This window comes from Myotis davidii, unplaced genomic scaffold (genome assembly GCF_000327345.1).
Source record: "Myotis davidii unplaced genomic scaffold, ASM32734v1 scaffold430, whole genome shotgun sequence".
Lineage (NCBI taxonomy): Eukaryota > Metazoa > Chordata > Mammalia > Chiroptera > Vespertilionidae > Myotis > Myotis davidii.
This window is the reverse complement of record NW_006285247.1, coordinates 1,129,411-1,143,270: the sequence shown is the minus strand read 5'-3', so window position 1 is coordinate 1,143,270 and position 13,860 is coordinate 1,129,411. Positions and strand designations below refer to the sequence as shown.

The window sequence follows — 13,860 nt, the reverse complement described above, 5'->3', positions numbered from 1 at the left end:
GGGTTTCTACCAATGAATTGATTAGACATTTTACATGCTTTTTGAACTGTGTTAAGATAATATTTGGGTACTTGATACTTTATTTTATTATATAACTAGATGCCTGGTGCACAAATTCATACACCATTGGGGTCCCTCAGCCTGCCCTGCGGGATCGGGCCGAAACCGGCTCTCCAACATCTCCTGAGGGGTCCTGGATTGAGAGAGGGCGCAGGCCAGGCTGAGGGACCCCACCTGTGCACTATTGGGGCTGGGGAGAGACAAGGGAAATTGGCCAGCCAGGGAGGGGTTGTAGGAGGGAGGGCTCCAGGGCATGTCTGTCCTGTTTCACTCAGTCCTGATTGGCTGGACTCAAGCAGCAAGCTAACCTACCGGTCGGAGTGTGTGCCCTGGTGGTCAGTGCACGTCATAGTGAGTGGTTGAGCAGCCTTAGCATATCATTAGCATATTATGCTTTGATTGGTTGAATGGCCGATTGAACACTTAGCTTATTAAGCTTTTATTATATAGGATTGCTAAAATGGTGATATGTTTAATGTTAGTTTAAATATATTCATTCTGTCTGAAAATACAGTTCTGCAGGAGAAATAATTTGTCATTGTTCACCATTCACCAGCTGGTATAAGAGCTTAAGCATCGAAATAAATAATGAAATTCAGGAGAGAGACTTAATTTAAGTAAGATGGTATAGTTGTGTCAATTAGTAAAAGTAGAAGCAAAGGCATTACTAAAGACAAGGAAAATCATTATTTAAAGTTTCAATTCACCAGGAAGTTATAACAGTTCCAAACTTCATGCATCAAACAACATTGGTCCAAAATATATAAAGCAAATATGGACAGAACTACAAGGAAAATTGATAAGTTTACCACAGTTGTGGGAAATTTTACTGTCCTTTCAGAAATCTGTAAGAATAAAGATTTGAACAAAACAATTAACAAGCTTGATCCCATGAACACATAAGGGGCATTGCATCCAACAGCGAAGATCCATATATTTTTCAAAGTACATGAAATATTTTATTGAATTTGACTATAATAGACAAACATAAAAATTTCAGTAAGTTTAAAAATATCTGAATAATACAAACACTTTTCTGACTACAGTTAAGCTGGGAAAAAAGTTAATATCCATGCATTTGGAATTTTAAAAAATCTATGTTTAGAGATTTCTATTTCTAGATAGGATGAAGTAGGTCATGGAAGCCCAGCACCCACCCTGTAACAACCAGAAAAATATGGAGAAAAATCTTAAATCATATGTTTAAAGATGTGGGAACTGTGAAAGCAACGAAGACTAGGTGAATAGGAATTCCAGAGGAAGGAGCTGAAGTAAGTGGCCATTTTGGTCGCTGGCAGCATTTACTATTCTGGTCTGGGATTAAAAAACAGGCTTCATCTTTGTAGAGGGTCTCTACTGAGGAAAAGAGAAACCCAGCAAGGCTTTTGGTGGTCGTGTGTGTGTGGGTGCAACAGACTGGAACATTGAGAAGCCTGGCCCGTTTCCTCCATATGTTGCTGGTTGAGTTCTTCAGAAAACAAGATACTGAACCTGAGATTTGCATTTGGGGGTTTACTGGGGAGTCCTCTCAGCAATGCCTGTGAGAGAGCTAGAGTACCAGCATGCGGTAGAAGAAGTTGAGTGGAGATACATGTAGTTTTGCAGCAATGGCTTCAGCCAGTCTTGCAGGGAGCTCTGAAACTGGGATGGCCATTTAGAGATGTCCCCAATTGAGGTAAGGGGGCTGAGCCTCTGGACTTGAATCAAGTGGTCATTGGATGCAGGCTGTCTCCTGGGGATGAGGACGGAACCTTGGGTGAAGCATTTTCCTTTAGTCAAGTGTAATTCTCGGGGAGGGAGGATGCACCTGTGAACCTTCAGCTGCTGATACTCCTGACAGCTGGTGTAAGGAGTGTTTCAGAGCAGAAGAGCGACCCGGGAGGTGCAACCACAGCACCCACCATTCTAAACGACACTTGCTGAATTCTGAGGCTGAGAGAGGCTGGGGAGTTAGAATGCAGACTTAAAAGACAGACGAAATCTCCCTTAATCTCATTGTGCTTAAGAGACAAAGTCCTGCCAGAAATAGAGGTTACAATCTTCAACAACACTTACTTTGTCTTTAAAAAAAAATTATAGCCTTTCTGGTGAATGTGAAGTGGTATTCCATTGTGGTTTTAATTTTCATAAGACTAACCATGTCTCCTAGTCTATTGCTTGTCCTCCCTCCACCCCTGTTTATTTTTCCCCATTACCATTTTTATCCCTCCTATACCCTCCTTTACCTTCACCCATCCCCTACCTCCCATAATCACCACAGTGTTGTCCATATCCATGAGTTCTCTCCCCCCACCCCCCCTGCTCAATCCCTCCACTCTCCCAGCATCCTCCCCCTCAGCTGTCAGCCTATTCTCTATCTTAAGTCTGTGCCTATTTTGGATGTTAGTTCAGTTTGTTAATTAGATTCAATATATGAATGAAATCATATGATATTTGTCTTTCTTTGACTTATTTCACTTCGAATAATGTTCTCTAGGTCCATACATGCTGTCACAAAGGGTAAATTTTTCTTATTTATTTATTCATTTACGGCTGCGTAGTGTTCCATTGTGTATTCAGCTGTTTCATCCACTCATTTACTGATGTACTTACTCTTGGGCTGCTTCCAGATCTTGGCTAATGTAAATAGCACTGCAATGAACAAAGAAGTGCATGTATTTTTTCATATTTGTGTTTCATGTTTCTTCAGATAAATTTCCAGAAGTGGAATTGCTGAGTCATAAGGCAGTTCCATTTTTAATTTTTTGAGGTATTTCCATACTGCTTTCCACAGTGGCTGCACCAATCTGCATTCCAACCAACAGTACATGAGGGTTCCCTTTTCTCCACATCCTCACCAGCATTTGCTGTTTGCTGATTTATTGATGATTGCCATTCTGACAGGTGTGAGGTAATATCTCATTGTGGTTTTAATTTGCATCTCTCTGATGATTAGTGATGTTGAGCATCTTTTCATGTGTCTATTGGCCATCTGTATGCCCTCTTTGAAGAAGTGTCTATTCAGGTCCTTTGTTCACTTTTTAATTGGATTGTTTTTTGGTGTTGATTTTTATAAGTTCTTTCTAATGTTGGACATTAATCCCTCATCAGATTTATCAGAGAATATGTTTTCCCATTTAGTGGGTTATTTTTTTCATTTTGTTGATAGTTTCCTTTGCTGTGTAATAACTTTTTAGTATGATTTAGTCCTATTGTTTATTTTTTTCTTTTGTTGCCCTTACCTGAAGAGATATATCAGAAAAAAAATATTGCTATGAGAAATGTCTGAGATTTTACTGCCTGTGTTTTTCATGTGTTTTTTTGTGTGTGTGGTTTTGTGTCTAGCATTTAAGTATTTAATCCATTTTTAGTTTATCCTGTGTGTAGTGTAAGAAGGTGGTGTAGTTTAATTTTTTTGCATGTATCTGTCCAATTTTCTCAACTTATTTAGGGCTTTTGTTTGTTAGGAATTTTTTGATTACTGCTTCAATTTCACTAATTGCAGTCTGTCTATTTAGATCCTCTGATTCTTCTTGATTCAGTTTTGGAAGGTTGTATGTTTCTTGGAAGGTATCCATTTTGTCCAGATTGTCCAACTTACTGGCATATAGTTGTTCATAATATATTTATATATTTACAATCCTTTGTATTTCTTTGGTGTCAGTTTTATTTTTCCTCTTTCATTTTGATTTTAATTATTTGGGTTCTCTCATTTTCTTAATGAGTCTGGTTAAAGGTTTGCCAATCTTGTTTATCCTTTCAAAGAATCAACTCTTGATTTCATTGATCTTTTGTATTTTTCTTTTTAGACTATTATTTCTGCTCTGATCTTTATTATTACTTTCCTTCTACACACTTTGGGCTTTGTTGTTCTTTTTTTAAGTTCATTGAAATATAAAGTTAGGTTGTTTATTTGAGCTTTTTCTTGTTTCTTGAGATAGGCCTGTAATGCTATGAATTTCCCTCTTAGGATTGCTTTCCCTGTGTTCCACAGATTTTGAGTTGTTGTATTCTCATTTTCATTTGTTTCAAGGTATCTTTTAATTTATTCTTTGACCTTCCTGTTCCCCATTCATTGCTTAGTAACATGTTATTTAGTCTCCAAGTCTTTGTGTGTTTTTAAGTTTTTTTTTCTTGTGATTGATTTCAAGTTTCATAGCATTATGGTCAGGGAAGACACTTGATATGATTTCAATCTTTTTAAATTTATTGAGACTTGTTCTGTGACCTAACATGTGGTCTATCCTAGAAAATGTTTCAGGTGCACTGGAAAAGAATATATATTCTGCGGCTTTTTTTTTCTTATTGGTGTGTTTCAAAGTGAAAAAGTTTTAAAATTTGATGAAGTAAAGTTTATCAATTTTTCTTTCATGAATCATGCTTTTAATCAGTCACTAAAATTTTTTGTTATATTTTCTTTTGAAATTTTATGGTTTTTAGCTCTTACATTTAGGTCTGTGATCAATTTTGAGTTAATTTTTTGTGTATGGTATAAGGTAAATGTCTAAACTCATTTTTTCTTCTTTCTTTCTTTTATTTTTTATTTTATTTTATTTTTTGCATGTGAATATCCAGTTGTTTCAGCTTCATTTGTTGAAAAGACCATTTTTTACCTCATTGAATTATTTTGGTAGCTTTGTTGAGAAATCAAAGTATCATCAATGTAAGGACTTATTTGTAAATTTTCCATTTTGTTCTATTGATCTACATGACACACAGTATTGATCATTGTAGTTTTATAGTAGGTTTTCAAATTGGCTAGTGTACTTTGTTCTTTTTTTAAGAACTAGCAATTCTAGGTCCTTTGCATTTTCATATAAATTTTAGGATCAGCCTATCAATTTCTACAAAAAATCCTACAGGGATTTTGGTAGTTACTGGGTTGAATTTATAATTTGGAGAGAATTGCAGCCTTGACAATATTGAGTCTTCAAATTCATGAATATAGTACACTCTTCATTTATTTAGATCTTCTTTAAGTTCTATGAGCAATGTTTTGTAGTTTTCAGTGTATAAGGCTTGCACTCTTAAATTTTAAAGTATTTTTTGGATGCTATTGTGAATAGAATTTTGTTTGCTGCTAGTATATAGAAATTCAATTGATTTTTGTATATTGACCTTGCATCCTATGAACTTTCTAAACTCATTTATTGGAGGGGGATGAGAGAGGGAAAAAAGAGAGAAAGCTTGGGAGAGGGAGAGAAGTGCTATTCTATTCTTTGGCATCTTCTACACATAGGGATGGGCAGTGGTAGGTCCCTAATCATGGTTTATTGTTTTCTTTGTTCTACAATGAAGTTAGAGGTTGGAAATTACCATCCCAATAGGTTTTAGCAATTTAGAGTCTCTGATTGCAAGGGCTTCAGGCTTGTCCCGCCTCCATGGTAGACTCTGATGAACATGAGGAAGTGAAGGCTATAGTTGAACTTAGTTTAAGAAACACACAGGACAGACTGACCATTCTAAAAGAAAACTGCTTGGTTTGCTGAATTATTTAAGAGTATGAAGGGTGGAAGAGAGAGTGTTCCAAAGCCAGGAAAATGAAATCAAGTCTTTCCCAGAACTCCCCATGGTGCTCCTCCCTCAGTACTTCACTTCCTTCTGCCTCCTTGGCTTGCTGACCCTCCGCACCCACATTTCTCTGGTTTTCCTTTTAGTAATAACCAAAAAGGAATGCGTATTACTCAGCAACTTACAGGGCAATGATCATTTCTGACTAGTTAGTGAACTGCCTCCAGCCAGTCAGCCTCCGCATCCATTGGCGACTCGAAGGGTGTGTATTCCTCCAACTGAGATTGAACTCCCTGATGGGTGGGTCACACTTTCTGGCCAGTGGCTGTCCCCACCATCCTTCATTCTTGGAACTTAGTGCAAACACTGCTCCTTCTAAAGCCTTTTCTTCTGCTCTCATAGGAAGTATCCTCTCCCTTCTTTGAGCACCCTCGACCATTACCTGCACTTCTTTCATGGACTTACCACTTTATGCTTTGCAGCAAAATGAATTGTGTCCATATCTCATTTCTTTCACTAGATTTTGAACTCTGAAAGGCTCAAGGATATGGTAATGACAGTTAGCAAAATGAGATTTGCAGAGTGGGCCCCACAAGTATTCAAGAGGATTTATTGAACTCATTTGATCAAAAGTATCCATAGCAACTCAAAATTAGCAAGAGATTTCCCAGCCTTCTTTCTAACTAGTCAATTTCGATGAGTAGGTAGATTGATCACAGTCCAATTTGGGGTCCTGAGTAACATGTGAACCATATCCACATGTTAAAGAGTGATTCCCAGACCTCTCATGGAGAAATGGAAGTCAGAAGAAGATTCTGATTGAGTTTTTTTTGTTTGAAGACACATACCTGTCCTGCCTTATTGTGATCTTGGAAAGCAAAGTTCTAGCAGGATTCTGGCTTTCCCACCAGGGCTAGCCAATATAGCCATTAATAGACAAGGAAGTTTTTTGGAAAGAGATCAGAGGAAGGTTATAGAAAAGTGAACTCAGGGCCTGTAGGGACGAGGCTCTCATTTACTATTTACTGTATGCCCGGGCATCTCCCCTCACACCACAAAGTTCAAAGGAAAAACACAGTGACAAGGATGGCCATTTAGGAATCCATTTATATTATCAGTGTTATTTTACTCTGGGCTTCATCCAGCCCCACACCAGTCTCTGGGACCGCATCAGACTGTCTGAACATTCATGGCTTCCTTGGGCCACATGTAGGTGTCCAGTGTAAAGGAGTCATAGTCTGGAGTGTAGACCAGGGATCTTATAAAAGCCTCCTTGTCCTTGGGCTCCGGGTAGTAGGAGGCCAAATTGTGTTTGTACGCGAAGTCAAGAACCTACGGAAAAAGATGTTTGGCTGAGGAACTGGATCGAAGGAGAAACCTGCCTAAGGACCCTTCTTTGGGGGTCTGTGGAAGGGAATATACCCTAACGGACCAGGTGTGTGTGTGTGCTGCTCATGAGCCGGGACCCATGGAGCCACTGGAGAGGAAAGATGTTGAGCTTTCTGTCCAAACCATTAAGCTGGTTTGGCTCAGTGGCTAGACAGTGTCAGTCTGCAGACTGAAGGGTCCCGAATTCAATTCTAGTCAAGGGCACAGGCCCAGGTTGTGGGCTTGGTCTCCAGTGTGGGGCAGGCAGGAAGCAGCTGATCAATGATTCTCTTATCAGAGATGTTTCTATCTTTCTCTTCCTCTCCCTTCCTCTCTGAAATCAATATCTATCGATCTATCTATCAATCTATCTATCTATCTATCTATCTTAGAGACCCGGTGGACAAAAATTTGTGCACTCGGGGGGGCGGGGTCCTCAGCCCTCCTGGCCTGTGCCCTCTTGCAGTCTGGGGCCCCTGGGGGGATGACCACCTGCTGGCTTAGGCCTGGTCCCTGGGGGATTGGGCCTAAGCTGGCAGTCAGACATCCCTCTGGCAGCCCAACAACCCTCGGGGGATGTCCACTTGCCACTTGAAGATTTAACTTGCCCTAGGAGTCCATTGGCAGTTCCTATAGCTGAAAAAAAGAGAACTGAAGCAGAGATGCTAGGCTTATATTTAGAAAATAAAAAAGGAACTATTAATGCATTCTTTTCCCCAGTAGCATTCATCTCTCTAGGAAGTCCTGCATAAAAAAAAGGGGGTTGGAACACCACTATGTTTTATGAAGTGATACTATGATTTCTTGAAGGGTACTTAACTGTCATGCAGTTGGAAGCCTGTAAGGTCTATTAACTAAAGAAGTTCAAAAATTGCCACTTTGAACTTCTTTAGTTAACATAAGTTCAGTGTATAATTTTATCCTGTTTAGAATTTTGCTTTCCATTTTTTGATTCAGTGCAGTGGGTTGAACATAACTGATTTTAAAATCTTCAGCTTTTCATGGTTCTAATCCTACTTGTTAAAAGTATTCCATTAGGAATTTTAAAGAAATGAGAACAATTGATCCATAGAAATAATTTTTACAGAAATTGTTTTTGTGCTTATAAAATAACATAAAGTCATTTCCCAATTTTGACACTATGAATTTGCTAAAAATTACTGTAGTTTAAAAATAAAAAATCATTTTACCATAAAATAGCAAATTATTCTGGTTCAATAAACAAACTTATTTTACTAAAGCGATAGGTGAAGGTATGGTCAATTTGCATGTTTGTCTCTCTCTTTTTTTTTAAGAAGTCTTACACTAAAGTCTGCCTCTGCTTTTAAATGCCCAAGGGCCTTCAGCAGTGACATTATCCTTGTGAAGCCTCAGTTTCCTCATCTGGAAAGTGGAGGTAAAATGACACCACTTCTCTAGAGTGGTGTCAGGGTAAAGTTAGGTAACAGGTACAAGTGTTCAGTACCTGATACTACTCCCTCCAAATGGGGTGAATTGGAAGAACAGCCGGGGCATTGTTCTCTGGGTTTTATACTTGGCTTCAGAAGAGCATTGTTAATCCAAATATCCCCAAAGGAAGACACTGGACATGGGACAGCTGGACTCTGAGTTGGAATGTTGGTCATGAGGGTAGATTCTGGATCCTGCACTGGACAAGTCATGGGGAGTGACACTATTGTGCAATGCATTTTCTGAAATTATTTTTAAAACTGATTATAGAAAATGTAAAGTATATATACTAATAGAAGTAATAGTATAATAATCCTCATGTATTCATCATCTAGATTCAACAGTTATCAATGTTGGGTCAGTGTTCATTGCACCATGTTCTGATTCTTTGAAAACCTATCATCTCTGCATGGTCTCTAGGGTGAAACTTTTCCTTGAAATGTTCCATGAACCTGATCAGCCCATGGCCACTCATTCTGAGAGAAAGGAAAGGAATGAACACCTACTCTGGCCAGGAAGGCACTGAGTGTGGAATTCTGTTTTAAAATTTTCCAGAACTCTGGGAGAGAGGAATTACTGGCGCCTTTGGAAAAAAGAGGAAACTGAGATTCAGGGAAGTGACGTGATTGGCCCCAGGTGACTCTGCTGCTGATTGGAAGAGCTGGGACCCCACTGCTTGAGCTCTTTCCATGACGCTATGCAAGTTGACCTTTCTGTATAAATGGGTACTTATGATTCATTAAAAAAAATTCCACCCACATTCCGGTCCACAAAACTACGGACTTTGATGGTCTTTCTGCCTGGTGTTTGAGTGGAAAGTCAGGATCATTCCCAGAACTGGCCTGAGTGGGTGTTGGGGGTAGGGCTGGAGCTGCAGGCAGGAGTTTGTCACTCAGCCTCTGGGCTTTGTGCAGTGCAGCCCGAGGAGCTTGGGTTGTCGCCACACCCCCTCAGTCCTTCTGAAGTCACAGAGACAGTGGATGAGCCTCACTACCCATATCGTAGGGAATAGGGTTCTCCTTACTTTGATGGCGATTCTCAGAGACACGTCTCGGATGGTATTGAGTGGTGGGTACAGTCTCCCCTGGGACAGATGATGTTCAGAGACCTCGTGGGCAATTTTCTGGGGAGAGAGAACCAAGAGGAAGAAGCTCAGTTTCCGCCTTCCCAGAACAAGCCCAACCCATCACACCGAAGACTCCTCTCCCAGGTCACACAGGAAGGCTCTAGCAACCATGTTTCTGCACAATGGGGGGATTTGCTTTCAGGCCAACTTCAAGCGCGACCTGACTATTTCCAACCAGTGGGAGTTTCAAACAGTCCTTCCCACAGCCACAGGACACACCACCACCACTGACTGTAGCAATGAGAAGAAACACAAACACAGAATACGGGAGACAGAACCACAGCACAGAGCTGTAGCTAGTGTTCCCATAGTTTAGGGGAGGCTGGAAACCCTAGGAGACATCTCTGCATGGCTACACAGAGCTGAACTCAAAGACCAAGACATAGGAAGAAGAAACCTGGTGGTAACTGGTGGGACGCAGGAATGGGGCCAAGCAGGGCTGCATTTGGTCTCTCTCCAGTGCCATGGGGAGGGGGTGTGAGTGGATTTGGAGATCAGGTAGAGTCTTTGGAGCTTGTGGGCACAAACAGAGACATTTCTATGCCTCAGAGTCAGGTTAAATGTGAAGTGCCCAACATTTAGGAAGCACTTGATAAATAATAACTGTAACTGTAATGATCAGTGAGCATTATTATGAAGGATGCTATCATTCTTAAATAATTCTTTCATTGTTTTCACTGTGTCTAGTAAAGATTGCTTCTGGGAGCTTTTCTAGAGAGATACCTGGAGCAGGGGCATCCCATGCCTCTAGATCTGTGCTACTCAGAGCAGGCAAACCAGGCATGCAGCCCATCCCCTTCCTTACAGACAGCTGCCCTAGTGGGGCTTATTCTGCCAGCAGTTTCCCCAGTGACATGGCCCAGACCCGGGGCTGGAAGAACCCATCGCCTATCGTGGTTCACAGGCCCACAGTTTCAGACGTCTTAGGTGGCATCTCCTCTGTACTAGGCATCTAGACGGCCACTGCTGGGTGTCAGGGAGCAGTACAAGGTATGTCTCCTTACTGCCAGCGCCCCCTGTTGGCACCCCTCCCATTGACTATTTCCTTTCCCCCCATTAAAAACCCTGCGTGTGTTTTGAGAGAAGTTCAAGCCTCACAGTGGTTTTGAGTGAAGCTTGAGGTCCAGGCCCTTTGGCATCCATTGCCAGGGCTGGCAGCAGGTAAGCAGAAGAGACCAGAGGAGGAATCTTTGGGGGCCCCGTGTAAGACCTGGGGTAGACCACAGGTCCTGTGGGGAGGATTGAGAGTGATACCTCCGCTGTCAGGAGGAAGATCTCATCTGGGATGTGCCGGATCCCGCCGGCGATGACTCCCAGCGCCACTCCAGGGAACACGTAGGCGTTGTTTCCCTGGCCTGGAATGAAGGTCCTGCCGTCTTCCAGAGTCACGTTCTCAAAAGGACTTCCGCTGGCAAAGATCCCTCGGCCCTGGAGGCAGGAAGAAAGTCAGAGACGAACTGGAGATGGGTTTCGGGCAGCAGTGGTGGCCTAGTCTTACGTCTCAGTGCTGGACCTTCCTTCGTCCTCTCCCCAGTGCTCAGCATCGTGCCGAGCACACGGCACTCATTCATGACCTTAGCCCCACTGTTACCTGGTAGCCAAGAAGCTGCTGAGAGGTGGAAGTGTACCTTTTTCACCTGTCACCTCCTGGGAGGGCCAACCCAGGACGTGACAGTTACGCATGTGACCTTGCGTTCTGGTCAAAGCTCTGTGTTATTAGAAGAACCGTGAGCAGTGTAGCTCAATGGGAAGAGCTTGGGCTTTGGAGTCAGACCTGAGTTTGAGGGTCAGCTTCAGCTCCTTATTGGCTCTGTGCCCTTGGGCAAGTTACTTCACCTTTCTGAACCTCAGTTTGCTCATCAGCAATGTGGGGACTTTTTTCACCCTCAGAGGGTTACTCATAGTTATTGCTACTATGTCCTCTCAGCCTGGGGAGGGAAGGACTTGCTGACCTCGGTGACCTGGTAGCACTTCTCAGCTGTGCACTCGGCCTTGCTGGTGGGGTTGCTCAGGGCAAAGATGATAGGGCGCTCGTGGAAGGAGGCCATGTCCCTCAGAATCTGCTCCGTGAAGGCTCCTGCGATGGCAGCAACACCTACAGGGGAAAAGGTGGGTAGTGGGGATGCCTCCTCTGTATAGACAGCCCATTCCCCTCCTGGTGGTAGGGTGGGGGAACGAGGTGCAACATGAAAGACTCATGAGTCTTGGGGATGGCATCTGACACAGGGGTGGGGGGAGCAGAGAGAACAGGGTCCTTCTGGGTGAGCTGGCTGAGACCTCCTGTTGATCCCTGAGGACCACTGGTCTCCTTCAGGTCCACACCCAGGTAGGGTGCACCTGTGAAGGCATTTCTGGACCTTGTCCTTTGTTGTAGGCTACTCCTGCCGTACAGGGGGGATGCCAGGGTCCCCGCCTGAGAGAAGGAATGCTCATTTCATCCTGGTTAGAGAGACCAGCTCTGCGCTCTTCCACAGTACTGTACAACCGCATCTTTAAGCCCCTTGATGCCTTGATGCCTTGGTTCTATGGTGTTTATACAGTAGTCACTCAATAAAAGTCTTGGTATTGAATTAGACATGGGATAGGGGAAAGAGCTGTGTTTCCATGGGCCACTTATGCCTCTTTGCTGAGCCTCAGTCTCTACCTGCAATCAAGAGGGTCAGCTGGGCTGGGCAGTGAGCGGCCTCCCTCCTCCTACCTATGATGGCCGTGGGCTTCACCAGCCTCACCACCTCCTCCAGGGACTTCACTTCAGGATGGTCCTGGGCAAACATCTCCTTCTCATGGTTTAGGTGGCTTCTTCCCTGCAGGAAAAGGAAGAACTCGAAGCAGCTGTAGTGAGGACCTCTAGGGAGGGGCACGGATGCATTTGGAGACTTGGAGCATTTCCCACTGAGCCCTGTGCTTTGGTCTGAGCCATCAGGAGCCTTGGGACCTGCCCTCTTTTCAGAGTCCAGAGTGCTAACCATTACACGATGGGGCCGGGACCTGCCCTCTTGATCAGATTTCCTGGCAGAACTGAAGGTAGAACTTAAGGATTTTTAGTGTGTGTGTGTGTGTGTGTGTGTGTGGCTGCCTGGGCCAGAACAGAGAGGCTCTCAGGAAATGCGTGAGTCTAACCAAAACTCCTGGCCCCAAGGCATCCAGCACCCAGGTCCAATTGACAGATGGGGCCTGAGGGAATGAATCTGCATGCATTTTATGAGCCATTAACCTCCATGTGAACAATACCAGGCCAAGGTCCAGAACAGGCTTACAATGGCTGGCTACACCAGACCAGCCAGATTGCTTCCCTTTCACCTAACAGGAGTGGGTGGGTGACAGGCCGGTAAATGGGTACAAACGTTATGGCTGGCTACACCAGACCAGCCAGATTGCTTCCCTTTCACCTAACAGGAGTCGGTGGGTGACAGGCTGGTAAATTGGTACAAATGTTTCTGATGACTCATTTGGGTTGCTCTCCTCATGAAGAGTGAAGAGATCAGCTTGAGAGATCTTTTAATAGGGGTGGCTCAATGGGGTTAGCAAAATGATGTTGAAAGATGGGCAAGAGGGAAGTGTGGCAGCCTCTACCTGTGCCTAGATTATGCTTTGGAATGACCTGGGGTGGGAGGAGGTGTCTCCAGGCCTCAGTTCTTTCCAGCAGTAACCTGGCTCTATATGGAACAATAGGAAGGTCAGTTTATACTAAGGGGTCTCTGCTATTCTTGGTTGGTGGTCCCACATACTTTCCCTGTTCCTATCTCTGTGTTTTTTTTAAATCTCTCACTGACATTCTATGTTAGTGACATTCTGGGAATAAAAACGTGGAACTCTTGAGTGAAGTCCCAAGGGAGGAGGTCATCTGATTGTGCCCCTCGCCACATCCCAGTCAGAAGCTGGACTGTCTCTCTCCCATTCACTCTTTCACTCATATGTCAAACATTAGTTATGCACCTACCATATGCCAGACTTTGACATAAGACTACAGAGACTAGTGGGGAGACAGAGTAGTAAAGGGGCAACTGCCCTATAATGTGGTAAGTGCAATTTATGGGGAGAGGGCTAAATGATTATAGATGTAGTAAATTGAGACCTAGACATAAGACTACAGAGACTAGTGGGGAGACAGACTAGTAAAGGGGCAGTAACTGCCCTATAATGTGCTAAGTGCAATTTATGGGGAGGGGGCTAAATGAGTATAGATGTAGTAAATTGAGATCTGGATGCTCAGAGGAAGTTTCTTGGAGGAGGTAACATTTGAGCTAAACCAGCAGGTTAAGGAGGAAATGGATGGGACGTGTGGAATTGAGAGTGGATGTGAGGGAAAAGAGAAGGGCATTTCAAGCAGAGGAACAAAATGTGCAAATATGTGGAAAGAGCGTGTG

General features: G+C 43.2%; 1 protein-coding gene across 2 annotated transcripts in view; it reads right to left on the bottom strand.

Annotated features, from left to right (window-relative positions):
* Positions 1-6,637: 6,637 nt before the first annotated feature.
* Positions 6,638-13,860, bottom strand: part of ME3 (malic enzyme 3, NADP(+)-dependent, mitochondrial) — a 181,708-nt gene continuing 174,485 nt past the window's right edge. For both annotated transcript variants that reach the window (XM_006755871.2, XM_006755872.2), the window contains exons 10-14: positions 12,192-12,297; positions 11,446-11,588; positions 10,748-10,921; positions 9,392-9,490; positions 6,638-6,882 (exon numbers count right to left, since the gene is read on the bottom strand). In XM_006755871.2, the coding sequence (XP_006755934.1) occupies positions 6,721-6,882; positions 9,392-9,490; positions 10,748-10,921; positions 11,446-11,588; positions 12,192-12,297 (684 nt within the window). In that variant the 3' untranslated portion in view covers positions 6,638-6,720. The remainder of the gene's footprint in view (positions 6,883-9,391; positions 9,491-10,747; positions 10,922-11,445; positions 11,589-12,191; positions 12,298-13,860) is intronic.